Source organism: Microtus oregoni, unplaced genomic scaffold (assembly GCF_018167655.1).
Source record: "Microtus oregoni isolate MIOR12 unplaced genomic scaffold, Mior012 000006F_ref0000085, whole genome shotgun sequence".
NCBI lineage: Eukaryota > Metazoa > Chordata > Mammalia > Rodentia > Cricetidae > Microtus > Microtus oregoni.
This window is the reverse complement of record NW_024543065.1, coordinates 3,869,649-3,892,070: the sequence shown is the minus strand read 5'-3', so window position 1 is coordinate 3,892,070 and position 22,422 is coordinate 3,869,649. Positions and strand designations below refer to the sequence as shown.

The 22,422-nt window shown below is 44.9% G+C and overlaps 1 protein-coding gene across 1 annotated transcript; it reads right to left on the bottom strand.

The window, feature by feature from the left end:
- Nucleotides 1–1,796: 1,796 nt before the first annotated feature.
- Aldh8a1 (aldehyde dehydrogenase 8 family member A1) lies at nt 1,797–21,411 on the bottom strand. The gene is made up of 7 exons (XM_041653976.1): nt 21,250–21,411; nt 17,353–17,500; nt 15,857–16,012; nt 13,576–13,725; nt 10,630–10,886; nt 6,302–6,463; nt 1,797–3,086 (listed from the first exon to the last, which is right to left on the bottom strand). Exons 1-7 carry the CDS (start codon nt 21,388–21,390, stop codon nt 2,634–2,636), a joined length of 1,467 nt encoding a protein of 488 aa, XP_041509910.1. The 5' UTR covers nt 21,391–21,411; the 3' UTR covers nt 1,797–2,633.
- Nucleotides 21,412–22,422: the final 1,011 nt, after the last annotated feature.

The window sequence follows — 22,422 nt, the reverse complement described above, 5'->3', positions numbered from 1 at the left end:
AGCATGACCAAGGCGGACTTCCAAGGGGTCTGTGGAGGAAAGGGCTCCTTCTGGTAGACTGTGCTGGCTTCCAAGACGTTAGGCTATCACAGCCTCCTAAAAGCAGCTTAGTTAGGAATTCGAGGCCTGGTATATTCTACAACAACATAGCACACGATTCCCAACCTCCACTTTCTGGAAAAGCATCAGGTAGGAGTGTGGAAATATATGTATCACTTTCTAAAGCAGGCTAGCAACAGCGCATTAAAATAAAGAGCCAGAAAAATCAAAGAGGACACATCGTTCACAAATTGAAGTAAGATGGTCTATCCCTGAAGCTGATGATTCCTTTCCAACATTCTGTTCTTTATCCCCAGGAGGAAAAACAATCTTTTTTGAGATATTTTCTCACTAGTCTGGAACTCATAGCAATCCTCCTGCCCCAACTTCCCAAGGGCTAGGATTGTAGATAGGTATGTGTCAGTAAACTAAAAGAATCATTCTTAAGTAGCTCTGCTTTTAGGTCTTCAATACCATTGAACTAACCAATGTTTGCCCCTGTATTTCTGGCTTTATCAACTTCAAATAACAAGTATAGCTTGCTACAATGAACGAGCTCTAACCTGACACCCTTTTCCTACTCTTCCACATCTGCTTTTCACCTTCCAATTTTTTAGGTTGCATTATTATTTTTAAGAGGCTTACTAGTTGAACATATAGCTTTAAATAATACACAGTAAATATCCAGTTCTTGACTCCTCGGAGTTTGCCATGCACAACACATTTGTAGTCAATAAGACAGGGAAAGGTACATAGCCAGGAACCTCAATCAGCATCCGCTCTTCCCTCCCAACTCCAGCTGATCAATATCTAGCCTGAAGACAGAGATTCCTAATGACTGGAGCTACTGAAATCTCTTCTGCTGATACTCAGAATTCGTCATGGGCTAAGCTAATGTAGGTTATGGATTTCAGCTAGGAAAGAAAGAAAAAAGAAAGAAAGGAAGGAAGAAAGAAAGAAAGAAAGAAAGAGGCAGGGAGGGAAGGAAGGAAGGAAGGAAGGAAATCAACAAAGGAAAGAGAAAAGAGAGGAAGTGAAAGCTAGAAACCAATATAGCCCAATGTCATCACTTGCTCATTAAAAGGTCACTTGAAATTTCACAGTATTTGTACATGAAAAAAATATACCTGAAGTCCTAGGAAAACTCATGAAGCGTAATAATACTACCACCACGGCAAAACCCTGCCTCACACTATGCAACCAGAGCAGCGGAAAGATCTCATTCCCTTCCACAAGCCCATTGAATCCCTTCTGTGTGCCAGGCATTATGCAATAAATTCAGAGTTCAGAAGGAAGGAACTGAGCTGAGACCTTCAGGAGTCCAGGCAGCTGTGGAATCAGGCAGCTAAGAGTCCCAGTGAGTGAGGTGAGGGGAGAACTGGAGGAGGCATCTGGGTTGCACAGCTGCTGTACGGGGCCTCTCACTCAGGAGAAATGGAGCCAATGAGAGAGCCAGCAAGGAGAGAGAGCTGGAAAGGAGAACGTCTACCAGAACCACAAGTGCTTCCCTGCTTCTGGAGCACAGCTAGCATGAGCGAAGGGGTCAGAAGTCCTGAGCTTCAAAGGTTGAGGTTCAAATCCCTCCTGTGCCCCTTGCCTTCTGTGTAACCCTGAGGCTGCTCCTGAACTTCTGTCAACCTCAGTGTTGTGTTCAGAGGATGTGTGAGTCGGGCGTTAGACCGCCTTTTACTAGTAGGAGAAGCTATACTTCTAAGGGAACGAGGATAAGACAAGTAATGGACACCTCCAGGCATATGTCAAACTGATGAACAATTTATTGCTCCTTTGAGTTGACTGGGCTTGACAGTGGAAACGGATCAGACTAGGTTTTGTGCTCCTAGTTTTCTCTAAAAAGCAACCTCTACTTTGCTTTCCTCTGTTCCTACTATACATGTTTAGTAAGACCTGTCACACATGACACTTACAAGCTCCTCACAACCATCCCTTCCTGATGTTAATGGGGTCAGCCAAGCTTCAGTCAGTTTGCCAGTGGCTGGGGGTTAAGGCGACCATCTCCACAGCTTCATCGGGGTAAAAAATGATGGGGGTTGGGGCTGACCTCTTCAGGTTTGCTGCGGGTGTTGTTGTTGACGGTGGTGGTTGTTGTGTGTATATGTGTGTGTGTGTGTGCGTGCGCACATGGATGTGGCGGGTGTTATATGGCAGCATGTCAGGCTTTTACACCGATGTTGGGGGTCTGAACTCAGTTGTTCGTGCTTGGACAGCAAGCCAACTTCCTGGTCTCCAGCTTTGTAGGCCTTTGTTTTTGTTTTGCCATTTATTTGTAAACGAAAATCTCTGAATCCAGTCAAACGATGGCATCTATGCAGCCATGACATGAGGACCAGGGAGACTGCAAGCTGGTTGGCTTTGCTGCGTCTCCTCTTTAGAAACCTTGTTCTCACTCCACATTAAAAACTGCATTTTTTTATTCACAAGCCGGTAAAAATACCAGCTAGTGAAGGTCAGTAAAAGCTAGTCTCCTGGCACATGAAGGCATGGCTGAACACATGCTAGGATTTCTGTCTACTGCATTCCATGAATGAGCTTCTGTTGTCCGGCATTGGCCGCAGCTGCTTCTCCACAGGGGGGAGTCAGTGCTTAATGGTGATGGTTTTTATTTCAGTGAAGAAGTCGAATGAGTCTTTGGCTCCTTCTCTTCCGATTCCAGAGCTCTTCATCCCGCCGAAGGGCAGGTTCAACTCCCTGATGAGCCAGCAGTTGGTCCAGACCAAACCTGACTGGAGCTTCTTAGCCACCCGGTGGATGCGCCCCACATTGCTTGACCACACTGTAGCTGCCAGCCCATACTTAACGCTGTTGGCTCTTTTAACCACCTCCTCTTCGCTGTCAAAAGGGACCACACACGTCACTGGACCAAAGATCTCTTCCTTCATGCAGCAGGACTCATCCTTAACATCTGTTATCACCGTGGGCAGCATGAAGTAGCCTGCCTGGTTCCTGGGGGGAAGACTCAGCTGGTCCACACCCTCACCACACAGAATCTGGGCCCCTTCGGCACGAGCTTTCATCACGTAGCTTTTGACCTGAGGATATAAAGAAAACCATAATTACAAGCCTCTTGACATTTGGTGTTTTACACACGTCAGCAGAAAAATCAGTATTCTCTAGCGATCGAAAAGCAATCCAAGGTCAGTGCTTAGGGAGCTAGGGTTATGTCATCTCTCGGGTGCAAAGCCTAAAGGCAGAGGAGTTCCCCCAAACTTGAATATTTAGCCCTCATGCAAATGGCAGGGAGATTATCTCATGCCTAAATATCAGGCACTAATATAAGTAATATTATGTATTGTCACTTAATTTTTTCTATATTCTATCAGCTATTTTTATCTCCAATTTGTGCCTCAGGAAGTATATTGGATTCATGCAGCTAGTAAACAATAAACAATAAGCTTAACCCATACTCAGACATACCCTGTAGCTAGGTACAGAACTCTGTGTGTATGTGTGTGTGTGTGTTTGGATGGGTAGGTGGGTGTGTGTGTTTGCAGGGGATAGAGGTGTGTTCATTTTAAGAAGTTAGAAATTTCCTATAACGGGGTTGACAATGCTCTTACTAGACACCACAGGCTAACAAGTAAAGTGTCCAATGCCACAATGAATTACTTCTATTGAAGTTACTGGTCAGTGAGGTCTCATAAACCCCCAAATATTATGGATGATTGCCTTTACTTTTGGTTACCGTCTTACTGAAGACATCACATACTTGAGTCATAAAACGTGGGAAAATGAAGCTATTTTTGATGTGAAAGCTTCATCCCTACTGGCTAGCTTTCATAGCCATGGAAAGTGCGGCACACACTTCAAGAGGAGAAAAATAATCATCTCTCTTGCCCATCTGTAAACCCTGTAGGCTACAATAACAATACCCACACAGATACGTTCACTGGTGTGATATTAGCATACATAGCATAGGAGTAACCAACCATCTTCTGGTTGGATTTGAGATCTGCTTACAAAAAGGAATCCCTTATCTGGTACTAGTATCAGTTCCAAGAACCTGTGGCTAGAGAGGCCGTTGGCCCCAGGGAAAATCTACTATTATTATTTTGTTAAAGAGACATAACATGGTATTAAACTGACTCTTAATGGTTTATTGTTAAGCATAGATCAATACATCTCTCAATCCTCATCAGAAAAGCTTTTTCTTTCAGTAGATGGTAACAAACACACAGGTCCACAGCTGGTCGTAGGGCAGAGACTACATGGACCATCCATACCACACCACCTCCTTAGGGATCTTTGCAGGGGGGGGGGGGGGGGAGACAGAAAGACGGGAGGAGCCAGAGCCAGAAGCTGACTACAAGGAAACAGTGCTTTCTGGACAAAGCAGGGCAATGGCTCGCGTGAGGTCACACACAAGGCCAGCCCTAGCTCTAGCCAATCAACATTCCAGCATGGAGGGAGGAAGTGAGCACTAAGACCCACCCCCAGCTGAGTAGCTATAGTAACTGATGGCTGCTGGGACAGGGAGAGTTAGCTTTCTTAAAGGTGTAGTCCCTGGTAGATTGACAGCACTCGAGGGGATGGCCACACCCCCGAGCGGACAAAGGCAGCCCTCTGGACTTGATGGGGGAAAAACGGAAGACACAGATTTGGGTGGGTGAGGGGTGAAACTAGGTGGAATTGGGGGACGAGTGAATATCATCAGAATACAATGTGTGCATTTCTCAAAGACATAATCAAAGTGTTTCAGAGGAATTGGAAAACAAATGATATGTGAGATTTAAAGGCCCAGAAGCCTTCGGTATCTGAGATCCCAGGGAAAAAAAATGTTTCTAGTCTTAGTGCTGATTATACTCTAAAAACAAATATAGGCAATACAGTATAGCTGATTATAATGTAAAATAAATTATTTCATAAGTGAGCCCAGTGACTCAGAGATAATGACATGAATACTTTCTTGAACGGAGGCCGGGTAATTGAGTTTATTTTCCATTTGGAGTCCACACTGAGTCATCCCAGCAAGAGAGATGTCCATAACTCATGGGTCTAGATCCAAGTACTTTAAGCCAAGCATGAAAAGGAGAATTTTCAAGGAAAATTGGTACCTTGAGTTTGTGGCATATAGTTCTGGAACCCAGAACACATTGTTACAATCCCTCTTCCAATGAATACTGTGCATCGCTGTGATTCTTGAGATTTTCTAGTCTCAGGACACAGCAGTGAATGAACTTGACCACTTTCTGCTTAAGGGAAGACAGACACTAAGGGAAGAAGTACAGGTTATGTTTTGGCAGTCTTAAGAATTGTGGAGCCAGCTGGAGAGGTGGCTCAGTAGTTAAGAGCACTTGAAGATCTTGACAAGGGCCTGGGTTCAGTTCCCAGCACCCACATGATGGCTCACAACCATCCCTAAATAGCCAATGACCTCTTCTGACCTTCTCAGGTGAGGCATACACATGGTACACAGACATACATGCAGGCAAAACACTCATACACATAAAACAGACCTAAAAAAGAAACATGGGAAAAATAAAGGATTGGAGAGTTAGGGGACATTCTAGGGAGTGTAGTTTTATATAGGATGGGCTGAAAAGGTCTCATTCAGAGGGAATAATTTGCTCTAGGGATGGGGAAGAGAGGCTCAAGTAAGTGTCTGAAAGGTTCCCTTCTACTCTTGGTCCACGAGAAACAATTTTCCATAGCTGATAATTTCTCAAAAGTAATATTTCAAAGACTGATATGTCCTCTGCTTAAACCAAGTTTTTCTTTAAGACTTGATTTATTATATTTACATGTGTGTGTGAATGTGTGTGCACATGACCATGTATACCAGAACAGGGAGTTGGATACCTTGGAGCTGGAGTTACAGACATTTAAAACTTCCCAATGTGGGTGCTAGAATCCAAATCCCATTGAGCCACTTCTCCAGCCCCTGAGTTTCTCCTCTGCCTATGTGGCTTAGAAGATCGTCAAATAACCTGTTGGATTCATTTGCATAAGTTCCCTATGCAACTCTCTCACACACACACACAAACACTCTCTCTGTCTGTCTGTCTTTCTCTGTCTTTCTTCCTCCCTCCCCTTCACTATCTTGTTTTTTTTTTTTTAAGACAGGGTTTCACTATGTAGCCCTGGCTGTCCTGGAACCTACTATGTACACAAGGCTGGACTGAAATTCAGAGATCCACCTGCCTTTGCCTTTCAAGTGCTGGATTAAAGGTGTGCGCCACCATCCCCAGCCTCTCAGTGTCTCTCTAAATAAGAACTTTCTGGAACACACATGACAGAGATCACTTACTTTCTCCAAATGTGCTTTACTTATCAAAGCACCCATATTGGCTGACGGGTCAGAGGGCATCCCAACTTTCCACTTTCTGGTAGCTTCTACAAACCTCTTCAGAAATTCACTATAGATGCTCCTCTGGACGAAGATCCTGCTGGTACACAGACAGATCTCCCCCTGCCAAGAGTGAAGACAATGATAAAGATGGGGACATTCTTCTTCATGAATAGATGCCCCGTGTTTTTGATTATCTGCCGTGTATCAGGCACTGGTCCAGGCAACGAGATCCAGCTGTCAGCAGGACTAGTCCCTACCACACGGAACACATAATCTCACAGGAAGACAGAAACAGCAGAAATAAACATCCACTACATGATACGACTTCAGAGACTTATCAGAACAATAGAGGATCGCTAGGCAAATGATAAAATTAAGGATTTTGGTGAAGGAACCGGCAAGCAGCCCTTACAGAGGAGATACTTGAAGGGACTCTTGGTTGATATGAAGAAGTTGTATCAGTAAAGACTGGGAGGAGAGAGGTTCCAGTGGTTTGAGTGGGGAAGCCGCTGTGGGGCTGAAGCTGGTGTGGGTGACAAGAAGATGAGTGGGCTGAGGGTGGGAGTGAAGGGAAGACTGTAGGATAAAGAGGGGAGCAGGTTGGCACTCTCGAAGTCTCAGAAGGACTTTGCTTCACTCTCTGCATCACGGAAAGGAAACCACAGAGTAATGTGATCAGATTTATATTGTGTCTGTGGGTATATGATAGTACGTATGTGTGGGTATGTGTATGATAAGTGAATGCATGTGTGTGCTTTTGTGTGTGTGCATGTGTATTTGTGCTACGTATGTGTTGTATATGTATGCATATGTTTATATGTGTATGTGTGCGCATGTGTATATGCAGTGCATATGTGCTGTGGGAACTCCTTCACCCAATAACCTTTAAGATACTGGCTCACATTGGGCGCCATTTGTAGGCAGAGACTGATCATTCATTCCCAGCTGCCCAAACACAAATAAACACAGAGAAACTATATTAATTACAATACTGCTTGGCCTTTTAGCCCAGGCTTCTTATTAACTAACTCTTACATCTTAAATTAACGTGTTTCTATTAATCTGTGTATAGGCATGAGGTTGTGGCTTACTGATAAGGATCTGGCATCTGTCTCCTTACTTTCTCTCTCTCTCTCTCTCTCTCTCTATATATATATATATATATATATATATATATATATATATATATTCCAGCCTGGCTATATTTTGCCCTGCCATAGGCCAAAGCAGCTTTTTTCATTAACCAATAAAAGCAACACATATACAGAAGGACTCCCACATCACATACATAGTGTGAGTATGAGTGAGCATGTATGCATGCATTGGGGGGGGGGCTGTGCATTGTGTGTGTTCATGTGGAAGCCGGAGAACCACCTCAGGTGTCATTACCCAGGAGCAGTTTGCCTTGTGTTTTCTTCTTGTGGTTGCTTGATTAGGTATTTTTTTTTTTTAGAACAGGGTCATTTCAGTGACCTAGAGCTCTCTGAGTAGGCCAGGCTGAGTGACCCCTGAGCCAAAGGACCCACCCATCTTCATCTCCTCAATCCTAGGACTACAGTGATGGGGGAGTGTTATATATCAATCTGTTGATTTTATTGGTTAAGCAATAAAGAAACTGCTAGGCCCATTTGATAGGTCCACCCTTAGGTGGGTGGAGTAAACAGAATGGAAGGCTGGGAGAAAGAAGCTGAGTCAGAGAGTCGCCATGATTCTCCCACTCCAGGCAGATGCAGGTTAAGATCATTCCTGGTAAGCCAGCTCGTGGGCTACAGCAGATTATTAGAAATGGGCTAGTCCAGGTGCGAGAGCTAGCCTAGAAGAGGCTAGATAGAAATGGGTCAAGCGGTGTTTAAAAGAATACAGTTTCCGTGTAATTATTTCGGGTAAAGCTAGCCGTGGGGGCGGCCGGGTGCCGGGGACGCAGCCCCGCCGCTCCTATTACTACACTACAGTGTGTGGTTGGTTTTCTTAAGTGGGTTCTAGGGGGGTTAATTCAGGCTCTCACACTTGCATGGCAAGTGCTTTACCAATTGAGCTACCTTCCCTGACCCTGAGAGTTACATTTCTAGATGATCACTCACAACATTGTGTGCAAAACTAAAACAGAAGGAAGCTAGAGTGAGGAGTGAGGGGAATATTCCAACGGCTGAAATCAATGTAGGTAGCTTCTACTGGGCAGGTATCAGTGGAAAGGAAGCAAAAGCGTATGTTTCCACCGAATTCTGGATTCTTAATTGGTGGGGGACCCCTAACGTGTAGAAGACCCACATGGATACACTAGAACAGTAATGTTTGAGAATATGTGTTAAACATAGAGCCAACATATCCATTTATAGATCAGACGTAGGTACAAGGAAGAGAGCAAGAAAAGGCTGTTCCAAGCTTTGGGCTTTGCATCACTTTGGACAGTATGCCTTTCCATGAAAGGACAAACAAGAGGCAAAGAGAAGAGTCATTTTCTAGTGGGTGGGGAGAGAGGAAGAGCAAGAGTTGTTCCGTGGGCTTGTTAAGTTCCGATGCCCACTAGATACCTAAAGAGAGATGCTGAGTGTTCAGGGATAGGTCCTGGTACACTTTGGAGAGAAAAACAATCCTAACTGTCATTTAAATATGAAATAGTTTATAAACCACATCTAAACATTTCAAAGAAGAATTATTAAAGTATATGAATGCACAAATATTAATAACATTTTTATCACATTTATATTTGGTGTTTACAACAATCCTAGGGAACAGAATGCATCTAATTATCTTGGTATTTGCACAAAGGTTTATTGTCCAAATTAAGCAGTTAATGTTCTGAAATAATACATTCTTTTCCCAATAGCACCACTATCCCATCTGCCTAAGTGACTTGGAAGATGACCAGACACCTGTTGGGTTCATTTGCATAAGTTCCTTATGCAGAAGGTGGAGAGACTTGAGAGTTTTACTAAGTTTCCCATCGTTTCATGCTAGGAAGACAGAGTTCACACTGAGATTGCAGAAAGGACGACTTCAAAGGGAATGAGCAAAGAAAGAGCTCATTCACTGAATCTCTACACCATGCCAAGCACCGATTTGACTACTCTCTCCATAAAAGTTCTGCAGTGTGTTAGTATTCTCAGTTCACAGTCAGGAAACAGAGTTTTGAATTAATATATACCCAAGGTCACGCCGAGAGTTTACCCCTCCCTTCCCTGAAGCCAATTATCTTCAATTAAGGGGAAAATAGGCTCCGCTTGGAACTCGTCAATCAGCTAAAGCAAATAAGCAAGCTATTATAGTTTGCTTAAAAATCCATCTGTTGCCTTGGCTTGGCCGTATCTTTTTCCTCATTGATACCTTAACATACCCCTCTCCCCTAAAGAGAGGTTTGGTGGGCTGAGCAAAGGACCCTGGTAGATGAGTAGCCTCAGTCTGTGTCCCCTTGCTTAGCACGTGGCTACCTTACACAACCTGTCAGCCCACTTCCCCTCATCTCAGTTCTCAGAGTGTGTGCCTCCCTCGATGTCTTGAAGTGCATGATCACCAGTTTAAGTGTTTACTGGACATTTGCTAATTTTAATGATTAAATCATTTTTGTTAGAACATTGAATTGTCTACCCATACCCAAACACTACATTTCTAGCTATCTTCTTTGGAAATTATGGTAAAGGAAATAACTGTCATTACCATTATTATGAAAACATTAATTGAAAGTCATTAAGCATTCCCAGTAGTCCTTTGGAAGGTAGCATCATTCAAAGTGCCATAAAGGTAAAGAAATGGAGACATCGTTCCCATCTGTGGGAAGAGCTGTTGCCCAGTGACTCTGGACTAGGGTTCTTACTCCTCTGGGAGGCTGTGACTTTGAAGAACCTGACGGAAATGATGGAGCCCACAGAAATATCTGTGATGTAATCATAATAGAAGTGGCAAAGATGGCCTGAGGTGAAACTTGCTTTGGAATGTTACAGGAAACAGGAACTCGGGGTGTAAAGGCACCAGGGATACTATGGGGAGAGAAGAAAATTGGGTGCAAAGAGGAGAAAGGTGACTCAGTAAATAAAGAAATGGAGATGCTTAGAGTTGCAGAATCCGCCATTCTACCCATGACTGGTACTTGATAAAAGTTGTGTGACTCAATGTGAGGAACTTGACAAAAAGAAGCCGTGACTGTACCAGGCCACTCCTGGGTATTAAGATAACATTATAACGGATCCTACTTGAAGATGAAATAGCAGGACCATCACCAAACTCCCTAGACTTAGCATTGTGTCGAAATAGATCCCACCTGACAGGGCCTGTGTGACCAGGACTCATACCTGGTTAGCAAAGCTGGACCTCACGGTTGCTGGGATACACTCCTCCAGATTGGCATCCTCAAAGATGATGGCAGGATTCTTGCCTCCCAGCTCCAGGGAGAGCTTCTTGCAGTGGGGGGCACTGAGCTGGGTAATGCGCTCAGCTGTGGGCTGGCTCCCAGTGAAGGAAATCAAGGGGACTTCTGGGTGGGACACCAGGGCCTCACCAACCCTGGGCCCTGTTCCAAACACAATATTGATCACACCCGGTGGAACACCTGGATGGGAAATAAAATCAGCGGTAGTGATTCTCCTGGGTTTATGGAGGACAGCTGAAGAGACACAGAGGTTCTCCTTTGGGAGTCCCAAAGCTGGGAGGGTGGGGGTTGTGGGTTTGATAGCCCCTGGAGATTTTATACTGGCTCAAGTATAATAGCAAAGCCAATGCTACAGAGTCATCTCTGCTCATAGAATCCGCCTGCTGGCATGTCTCTGGGTTCTCTGGCCTGGAAAGATGCAGGCTAAAGGACTTTCTGAGAAACTCGTTCTATAAAACTGACTAAGCTCCAGGGGCTGACTTGCAGGTCCTGTCAAGCAATCTGATCATCATCGTGTGCTGCGGGCACTCGCTCCAACTTGATACCTAGAAGTTGCAAAGCAGAGTAACAGTGTTCAGTAAACAGCTGTGTAGACCTGCAGAGACGTGAAGACATCAACTGTCTCGGCCCAGAGAAGCAGGAGGGGTCCTTGTCCCAGACGGGGTAATTTTTGACTTGAGGTTCTGCGCCCATGGTTCTGTACAGCATCACCGCCACCCCAAAACCAAGCAACAAATACCAAGAACATCCAAAAAGAGGTGCCTCGATTGTTTCTACAGCAAGACCCTTGAGACCTAAATTTACATGTATACGTTTACCTCTTTTGGGGATTAAGTTCTTTGCAGGGGTGAAAGGCTATGCAGGAGCCTGAATGTGTATTCACGCGGATGCACACGTGTGTAAAAGGACAGACGTCGAGCGCCCTCTGCCGCTCTACAGTATATACATTTATCCAGTCTAGTTTAGGCCAACCTTGGTTTATACGTCACAGCTAGAGGAGCGCTGTGTACCACGTAGAAGAGCAAAGAAAAGTCTAGAAGGAGAGCCGCTGGTAGAAGAAAAACAAGGACAAGTTTTCCCACCATCCATGGATGAGGCCCTGCAGCTCCAATATACGGCATCTCTTTGGGTAGATGGGAGAGAAGCGGTATAAGGGGGGCTGTTAATAAACCGTGCCTGATGCTTGCTATGATATTTATACAGAGGCTGAAAGAAAACACAGGCATGCCGTGTATCTCTCACCATGGGACAATGAGCTCATTCTGCAGGCTGACCGATTTCCACACACGTCAGCCTTCTCGGTTTGCCTGCAGTCCGAGAGTAACGGGTTAAGAGGCAGCAGCTTGTGAGGTTTCTCAGTGTTATCTGCCGTCTGAACCAGACGGTAATAAAATTCTTGTACAGATAACTGCCCTCTAAACTCTGAAGAGATTCTGGTTGCCAGAAAAGTAAAACAGTTTAGTTGACAAACAGAAATTGCGAAATAAAGACTGGGGTGAGTGGCCGGCAGATTGGTCAGGAACCCATGAACACACAAGAACTACTAGCCTTGCAAGGGCTAAGGCTTGACGAAGAGGCTCAGCCCCTCTCCTGCTGTACTCTAAGGACCTGCAGTCACCAAGCTGGCAAGAAACGACTGACGCCCATGTGCACAGCAAAGACTTGGCTTTGCAAAGAATGGAATTAGAAGGTGGCCTGCTTATAACGAAGAACCGGTGCATCTGGGAAATGGGAGGGTGGGCATGGTCTCCATCTTCTAGGGGCCTGGGGCATCTATATAGGTCATCTCGAAGACTGGTTGGGAGGCCTCATTCCTCCCAAAAAGGACCGGTGCTAGTCTCCAAACAAGGCCAGGTTTAGCCTATCATTAAAATCCCAAAGAGTTAGCTAAACTCCACTGGAAGTTATGTGCAAGCTTCTTCTTCTGAAGCATCCAGAAGGAGGGAATGGGGACAGAGGGAGGGAAAGAGGGAGGGAGGGAAGGAGGGAGGGAGGGAGGGAAGGAGGGAGGGAGGGAAGGAGGGAGGAAGAGAGGTTGAGAAGGAAGGAAAAAGAAAGGGAGAAACAGGCTTCTACTTGCTGCCCATCCTAAGGAGTCAGGAGAGCCCTACTGTGGCTTCTCTGTGCCAAAAGGCAGTAAGCACATAACATGTTGGCCCAGACAGAGGGTGATAAATTTTTTTCTGACCACCTAGTCACCATTACCTTCCTGGCTGTAAGGGTTCACAAGATAATGATTCTAACAGAAAGAGACCTTTTCAAAGGCCACTTGCTGAGATTTAAGTGTCAGGACAATGTCAGGCTTCTCTATGCAGAATTATATCCCGAATAAAACCAGGAAGGGAGCCTAAGTGAGGACATTAAACCATTAGCTGAAAGAAAACAAGGAGCAAACTAGTGGGTGTTACGGCCTATCCACTTCTGCCCCAAATATGGAGAAGCTGGGGGGTGTATATTAAATCTCTTGGAAATGGCTGAATCTAGTAGTCATTGTAACTAACACAAATCTAGTAATACTCAACTTTCAAGACTGACTGGTAGCTCAGACTTAAATCTAAAGTGACTGTTGATGATAATAACTCGAACTGGTTGGTGTCTTTGATGTTATCAGGACTCCCTAAGCCTGTAATATTTACTACACAGCCTTCACCCCATGGGGTGACGCTATTCGTGAGTGACATCGTGCTAGAGTTAAAGAGGGAAGGAAGGGACCGTAGAAGAGAACTCTGCTGTGGATTAAGACATGACCAGAAAGTATCAGGGTTACAAAATGAAAAGACATCTTTGGAGTCGGCACTGAGTGAAGGTGGCTTCTGTCAGTTTTGCCCTAGCTCCGTGCTTCCTCCCTGCCCCCACCACACCCTGGTACCTGCTTTATCCAAGAATTTACACAACATCCACGCGGTCACAGAAGTCAGCTCACTAGGTTTGGCTATTACGGTATTCCCAGCAGCGATGGCCGGAGCTATCTTCCAGGTCAGCAGGTACAGTGGCAAATTCCAAGGGCTGATTAAACCAGCTAAGGGACAAGAGCAGAAGCAGGGCCATGCCTCAGACCAGCTAGGTGGTGTTTCTAACAGAATTCCCTGCTGCCCAGAAACCCAAATGTCACTTATTGGTTGCCAGCTTCAGGAAGGCTATTCTAAAACCCTTACAAGTAATTCGCTCCTTACAATAGCAAAGTCAATACATGTACCATAATGAGCCACGACTATAATTAGGAACCAGGGCAACAGAAGCTCCGGGGCTAAAGGCTATTGATGACTTGTTAATACTGTCTGAAGAGAGTGCATATTGAAGTCTGTAGATTGAGCTTTACTTTTTATTTTTATTTTATTTTATTTTTGGTTTTTCAAGACAGAATTTCTCTGTGTAATAGTCCTGGCTATCCTGGAACTCACTTTGTAGACCAGGTTGGCCTTGAACTCACAGAGATCCGCCTGCCTCTGCCTCCCCGGGCAGAGGGGATTAAAGGCGCACACACCACAGTCCCGGCTGACCTTTCCTTTTTAAAGAAAGCCTGGGAGCAGTGCAGTATGAGGCAGCGAGGTCGCTGGTTCCTGACGGCTTCCCCTCCTCTGTCTCTAACCTGCTGTCACTGAGACACTCAAGGCCAGGCCTTGCTGAACTGTGAGTGCAGCAGGCACAAGGTGATTTTGAGTGTTCCTCTAGGGAGCAGTTACGCTGATGGACTCTGACGCATAAGCTGCGAAATCCAGCCTGGCAGCAGCAGGTCTTAAAATCAAATTCTGTCTACATGCTCAACTGTACTCTGACCACGGTGGTTTGCTGAGTAGCAACACCCCGCACTTTCAGAAGGGACATCCAGTCTCTGGACTTTGTGACAAAATGTTGTCATCTGCCGAGTTTACTCTAAAGAACATGTAATCAGTTAACTTTAAAAACGGCCCCAAAACTCCCAGGATATTTTAAATAATTGTGCATTAGGTCCCATTCACAGGTTGGGTGTGACGGGATGTATCTCTATGCGCTATTCTTAAACTTTCCATTTTCTGTCACAGCCTGCACGCATATAAGCTCTCTCTTATGAATGAAACACGCTGAGAGCACAAGGCCAGCCTGGTCTACAGAGTGAGTTCCAGGACAGGCCAGCCTGATCTACAGATAAGTTCCAGGACAGGCAGGGATACACAGAGAAACCCTGTCTCAAAAAAAAAAAAAAAAATCACTTTATTTTATATTTTGTCCTATGTAAGTAAGTATATTTTATACTACTAAATTTCTCATAGAAAAATCTGTTCTTTAAGAGTTACAGAATGTGTTTGCAACAAAATATTTTCATATATTTCTTAGTAGGAGACTAAAACTTCCTACAACTTCTTGGAAAATGTTTTCTAGAGGGTTCAGGGAATCGAGATAGTGAAATGCTTCCACTTGCTTTCTTTTTTTTTTTTTTTTTTTTTTTTTTTTTTTTTTTGTCCTGCTGTTTGTAGCGGGTAAAGCATGGTGTTTCTTCTCAGGGAAACAGCGACATCTACCGATTACACTCAGTCATTCCAGACACACGTTAGTCAAGGGGCAAGGGGCAAAAAGGTTACCTCTTCTTTACCAGAAAACTGGCATTACTTGAAGGAGCATACACTCATTTATTTACTGCTTCTTTGTTTTTGAAGACAGGGACTTGTGCAGTCCAGGCTAACCCCAAACTCACTGTGTAGCCAAGAAAAACCTTGTTCTTCTTATCCTCCTGCCTCCCCTGTCCAAGCGCTGGGAACGCACCAATTCATACATGCAGCTGAACTACACATTTATTCATTGACCCAAATTTCTCACATTATTGAATCCTATAAAGAGAAAAGTGAACTATTGTCCCAGCTTTTCAGAATCCTGAAGCGTGAAGAAGATGCAGTCCTGCAGTCCATGCTTGGCACTGTCTGGATTTGGTGTTTTCTTATTTTAATCATAAGAAACAAAGCGCTCATTCCCTGTGACCCTCCAAGACAACGTTTCTAGAAAAGGCAGAGAATTTGATACAATAAGGATGAACTAGAAATCATTTTTAAAGTCAACGAATTTTCAGCAAAAAAGAGAAAAATCAACCCCTCGAGTTTCCATATTCTGTCCCTAGTAAGCGCTTGTCCAGAATTTTCTGAGCATTCTGACACAGGTTTTCCTAGAACGTTACCTACCGATTCCCACAGGGGTGCGGACAGTGTAGTGCATACAGCTCAGGTGGTCCATCTGTGTGCACTCCGTCATGTGGTGCAGGATAGAGGAGGCAAAGAACCGGAAGTTCTGAGCAGACCGAGGGATGTCCATGGTCCTTGCCAGGGTGAGAGTTTTCCCTGTAGGAAATGGACACCATAAAACACTGCCTGTGTTTCCCACGGAGTTAGCGCTGGCCTCTGCAGCTCGCCATCTGTCCCCTGCTCATTTCCAGCCCATGGGAGGCTCCTCTTTACCTCACAGAGTTGACTCTGGTTGGCTCAAGCTATGAGATATTTAGGTGTGAGGTTATAGAGTGAGGTGCGGAAGGACCTAAAATAGAGCCAGAGCATCTTTGTCCCGCGAACACCTTCTCGCTTTCATCGCGAAGCTACCAGGCGACGCCATTTCACACACACTGGCTCTGGTGTGCCAGCAGCTTCGAAACGACGTGGTTGAAATAGTCGGGGTTAAAACAGCTCAAAGTGTACATCACGTATGAATGTGGGAGGTATCTTAAACATCCTCCACACACACAGAGGAGTCATCGGAAGAGCTAGTGAGACCCTCAGCCCAGGATTCTGGTTTCTGGATGGGGCAGGAGCGAGTCTATTTAAACTTTTCCCAGATGCCCTTCAGTGGCCCCCAGAACAGAAGCAAAAGAGTGTGTGTGTGTGTGTGTGTGTGTGTGTGTGTGTGTGTGTAGCCCACATGGTCAGGAACTCCCAATCCTCCTGCCTCAGCCTCAGCCCCCCACATGCTGCCATCACAGGTGGGCACCACCACCTTAACGTGGAAGAAACCTGCTCTTTCTGAGTGCCTGTCTGCTGCCTCCTAACTTTAGGTTGGCTTATAGCAGGTATATTTTAACACCGCATGACTAAAAGACATTATAGATTCTACATATTCACCCTATCCCCATGTCCTTTGGGAAGCAGGGAAAACACGGGAGTAGAATGGTGACAAGAGACGAGAAAATTAGCCGGTCTCCAAATTGTCTTCACTCTGGGATGCTCTGAACAGAACAGGGAGACGGCATGACCACCCCTGTTCCTCCTGTCTCCCTATAGCCATACTCTGCTGTGGATCCTTGCAGCTCCTTTAACTAAATTGGCAGGATGCATTTCCCCATCACTTAGCTTTGGGTCCAGCCACTGTCTCGTTTCAATGGGGCAGAGCCACAAAACTTGGCCTTCTGCATCCTGCATGTTTTTGCCTCCATCTCTACTTTTGTCTTGATAAGCAAGTATGTAGATCAGCTTGGTGCCTCAGACAGGGTGATATGACTAACTTGCCCTTGAGTGTAAACCGTCTACCAAAAGGCAAGAGATGACCTGACAAAGTAGAATGGGGATGTTAGCAGCCCATGGACTGCAGTTTTCGTAAGCACTTATTAAGACACACATGTACTTGAGCTTAAGTCTCTGTTGGTAAAAGAGCTTTGGAAGGCAGACAGATCCTGCCAGGGAGCCCCCCTCACCTTGGTCTTTAGATTCAGCCTGGGCTAACTCCTCCAGTGACTGCTCCACTAAATCAGCCAGTCGGTTCAGGACCAGAGAGCGTTCCTGGGGGCTCCGGGACGACCAGGCAGGGAAGGCCTCTCTGGCAGCCTCCACGGCAGCTTCGATCTTTGAGGAGCAAACCAGAGATGGTCACTTTAGCACCGCCGCTCCTGAGGGGCTAGCAGCATCCGGAATCCTTGACTCCCTTCATCCCTGGTGGTCATTCTGCCCAAGTTTGGGTACTCAACATGTCCTCATGTTAAACTACCCACAAAATAGACGGCACAGGTGTTTATGTAACCAACAAGCAGCATAACGACAAAGGAAGGGCCATTTGCTCTCTGCCTTCCGCTGCCCTCAGGCAAATCCAACCATCTGAGTTGCCACCATGGGTTCACAGTGATCCGCTGACCATGTGACACCATATGCCAAAGCCTCTCCCATCTGCTGGTCCCCTTAGGGATTTGTTCTCAGGCCAACTCACATGCCGTGGCACAGGGACTGGACCAGACTCAAGCATGAATTTCTAGAAGCCCAAAGATAAGCCCAAGGATGCCCCCAGCTTCTGTGAATAAGGCAGCCCAAGTGGCACCAAGGGATGGAATGGAGGATCTCAGGAGTGTCTGGGCTGCTGGCACCTTTCATGGTGAAGAGACAGGACTAGTCAGCAGTTTCAAAGGGCAGCCTGAGGACCTACGGCAAATACCTGCTTATCACAGAACTGGCAAATGCTTCTGGTATGCCCCACATAAAGAAGCTACAACAGTCAACAGCAAAGACACTAGCAAGTTAATTAGGCAAGGGACAAAGATGTGAGCAAAATGGACAGAAGATGCATGCCCAAGATAAATAAGGACTTGGAAATACGCCATAGGGAAATGCGCATGAAGTCAGTTTCAACAATCAAAAGATTCTGGGGGGCTGGAGAGATGGCTCAGTGGTTAAGAGCACTCACTGGCTGCTCTTCCAGAGGTCCTGAGTTCAATTCCCAGCAACCACATGGTGGCTCACAACCATCTGTAATGAGATCTGGTGCCCTCTTCTGGTCCTAAGGCATACATGCATGCAGAACACTATACATAATAAAAAAATAAAAAATCTTTTAAAAAAAAAAGATTCTGGGCTAAGAGTGCAGCTCAGTGGTACAGCATTTTCCTAGCATGCCCAATGCCCTCAGTTTGACCCCACAGAACCAAGAAAAAAAGGGGGCAGGAACAATAAAACAGTGGCAATACCAAGTGCTGGGGAGGATGCCACAAAAATTAAAATATAAATAAATAAACAAACAAACAAACAAATAAATAAAAGAGCCCTGTCATCCACTGCTGTCGGGGATGAAAAAGACTGGCACCTGTGCAGAACATGACAGGGCCTTAACTCTTAGCCAGGAACACCCTCCTGGGCATTCATCCCAGAGAAACCAATACTTATCCTCATGCAAAGAAAACATATGCAGGCGTGTTTACAGCAGTGATAGTCTTAGCAGCCCCAAACTGCGGCCACCAGCTCTCTGTGTAGGTGAATGGTGGTCTGCTGGGGCACACCCATGTTTTTAACGCACACTTCTCTGCATTAAAAGGAGCAAGCTGCTGCTCCCAGCAACGTCCCCGTCCCCGAGGAATCCACAGAGCTGAGCTGAGGGACAAAAATACGACCGGCTACCTTCACCAGGGCAGCCTTTCATTTCACAGATAAAGCAATAACAGCCCCGAGGCCTAAGCCAGCCAGGCAGAATGGCGATCTAGGAGAGGTTAAGGCTGCCTCGCAAAGGGACTGAGCATAGCCATTGTCTCCCACAGCATGCTGTTCGAAGGCAGGTCAGATGCTCGGGCTTCCAGTTCAGAGGTAAACGCAAAGACAAGAGCTGGGGGTGGGGAGGGGAACATGCGCCACCTCTACCAAGGTATCTAAAAGTCGGCCATCAAGCAACTTGGAAGACGTGGTTTTCATTTTAAAAGATGAAAATTTTCATTCATTTTCCAAAGAATGCACGGTTTGGGATCTAGTGTGGAAAAGGAAATCTGCCGCGATGTGTCGAATCTCTAAAGCTCTTAATTCAGCACTAACCGTTTGTCCAGTCTCACGTTCTCGATGTGATTGCATCCTAGGGCTGTTACAGGCACGTGGAGTGACTAACTCAGTCACTCACTGGCTAACTTGCATATCTGAGGAACTCTAACCAAAATCACAAAGTACTTAACGCTTCTTAAAGCTTCACACCTAGAGTATTGTGTGCTATTCTGTAGTAAGAAGGCTGAAGCACAAAAAGATCATATGTGACTTGCCGGAAGTCACAGGCAGTGTGGGAATACAGACCCAATCTGTGTGGGCCCCAAGACTGTTAACTGACACCCTATAGTACTGTGGTTCTCAACTTTCCTAATGCTGCATAAATGTATTTTGTTGCTACTTCATAACTGTAATTCTGCTATTCTTATGAATCGTAATGTAAATATCTGATAGGCAAGATATCTGATATGAGACCCCTGTGTTTGACACACATGGGCTGAGAACCCTTTCTGTGGCAGACAGAACAGGTGGCTTTGCCCAGCCCACGGAAGAGAAGCCTCTGTTGGAAAGGCGAAGAGTAGGGAGCTCCAAAGGATAAATACATGAAAACAGATCGGCCCTCTTGTGGCTAAAGTGTGAAATGCATCTGTAAGTGTTACTATCTCACTGCTCTTTCTCACGCACATGAACACACACACACACACACACACAATTTTGCAAGTATCTTGTAAAGTCATCAAAATCACAGCATTTATGGAACACACAATATTTGCAAACTGAACTTCTATATGTAGTAGGAAGTGCAAAGATCTGTTTTATTCTACTTCCTGAAGAAGTGCCAGCAGTTACCACACTCCACCTGCCTTTGTTAGATTTGTTACTTTTAGCATCACTTTGGACCTTGGGACTGGGAAGAGCAGAAGAGCGGTTGCTTGCTGTCATTGGAAGCAAACAAAATTGCCGGTTACAATTTAACTAACAAGATATCCAATATTTGTAAACTTTAGTACAGAAGTCTAACGTGATATTTTTTTCTCTAGAAGATCGATTTAAAGTTTAACAATTAAGAAAAGAGCTGAATTTTTGAAGAAAACAGGCTTTGAGTATAGGAAGACTGAAATGATATTATAATCTAGTTCTCTGTGCCAAAAAATAATAAAACAGTATTCAGTTGATAACTACACACATATCAGCCACACTTACCATGGTAGGTACTTTTTGTTTTCTGTGCAATAAGTTAATTAATCAAATGAATCAGATATTTTACCAAATTCCCCTAGCAATCTTAATTCCTCATAACTAAAAAAGAAAGGAAAATGCAAAGGAAAAGACAAGAACAGAATATAAGCCATTAACTATTTTTTTTTAATTGTTAAGTATGGTGAAAACACAAGAATCTAATTTTCAGCTCCGTTACTCAAATGGCTGGTTTTGCCTCACTGGGTATTTGTGGAGATCCGAGGAATTATTAGATGGTGGTTGAAAATAAAGTACTGGGCTTTTTGTGTTGTTCTCAACTGAAGTTTTTAAAACGTATTTTTATAAATCCATGGAGCTAGCAGACACTTTGTGGAAAAGGATGCATTTAATATGGCAATAGTTCTTAAGAACAATGCATTGCACTAGACACCTCTCATAGCCTGTCTGAGAACTACAAAAATTAAAACCAACTGTGCCCACAACTGTTAAGTTGGCAATAACTTTCTTCTGTTCATAGTAAGCCGAGAGCCGCTCTGCCTCATACCTGTCCAGTCACAAGATAAATGACCTTATGAAATTCTATATTTTTCTTCACCCCCCCCACACGATTCCATAGTTTGTCAACACAGTAAATGCATTTCCATTTTCTAAGCAAAGGCACTCACCTCTTCTTTCCCGCTGTTTGGTACTTTGCAATATACTTCCCCTGTGGATGGATCATAAGAATCTATATATGAGTTACAGGGTAAAAACTTTCCACCTATGAAGTTTTCCAACATCAAAAGCTCCTTTTTCCCAGCAGCCATGTTGAGGGGAATGCTCTTCGGCCTGTCCGGGAGCTCACTGCCCATGGCCTCAGGACTTTGTGCTGACACTCACCCAGCCCCAGTGTCCTCATTTGCATACCACGGACCGGAAGTCCTGCTGCTCTCCAGAACATTCCAGATTCCAAACTCAGGGGAGGTCTTGAAGGCAACGGCTGATGCATTATGAGAAATAGATAGTGTGTTAAACTGACATCATCATGTCTTCACGGGCTCTCGGAGCCACCCGTTTCTCCAGTCAGCAATGGAGATGATGATCTCACAGGAGTCACACCGTGTCTACTGCCTAAACACTAAGTGCAAAGCAGCGTGAGGAAGTTGGTTCCACAGAATAATTTTCTTCCTTTTTTTAAAGATTTATTATGTATACTGTGTTTTGCCTGCATGTATGTCTGTAGGTCAGAAGAGGGCATCAGATTTCATTACAGTGGTTGTGAGCCTCCATGTAGTTACTGGGAATTGAACTCAGGACCTTTAGAAGAGCAGTCAATGTTCTTAAGCCTTGAGCCTTTCTCTAGTCCCACAGAATAATTGTCTATGACGTGGTTCTCATTATTTCCCCCTTTCTAGAGAAGAAACTGAGCCTCTGATAAGTTAGTCAGTATCCAAAATCACACCTAAGCAAGGGATGAACCTGTGGCCTCACCACCTTGACCTCCAGACAGATATGGAGGACAGAATTCCTGTGTGCATTGCTTTATCTGTTTTCATCTGGGCTGCCTTCTCTCTCAAATGTACCTTCCATCCCAAACCAGGGCTACAGTGATAGGTCACAAACCCTATTTAAGAAATGAAAATAAAGATACACGCCAAAAGTTATACAACATAGACAGCAAACCATAGACTCCTGCCCAGTTCTACACATTGGCAAGACAAAGGAACCCAGGAGAGAAGATAAGCCTGTAATAAAAGTAATTTATCTCTAAGAGAACATTTGGCCATGCATGTGCCAACAGGTGTTGGACTCATTGTTAATAAGAAATGGGGCACTCAGGAAGTTTCCCCATTGGGTAA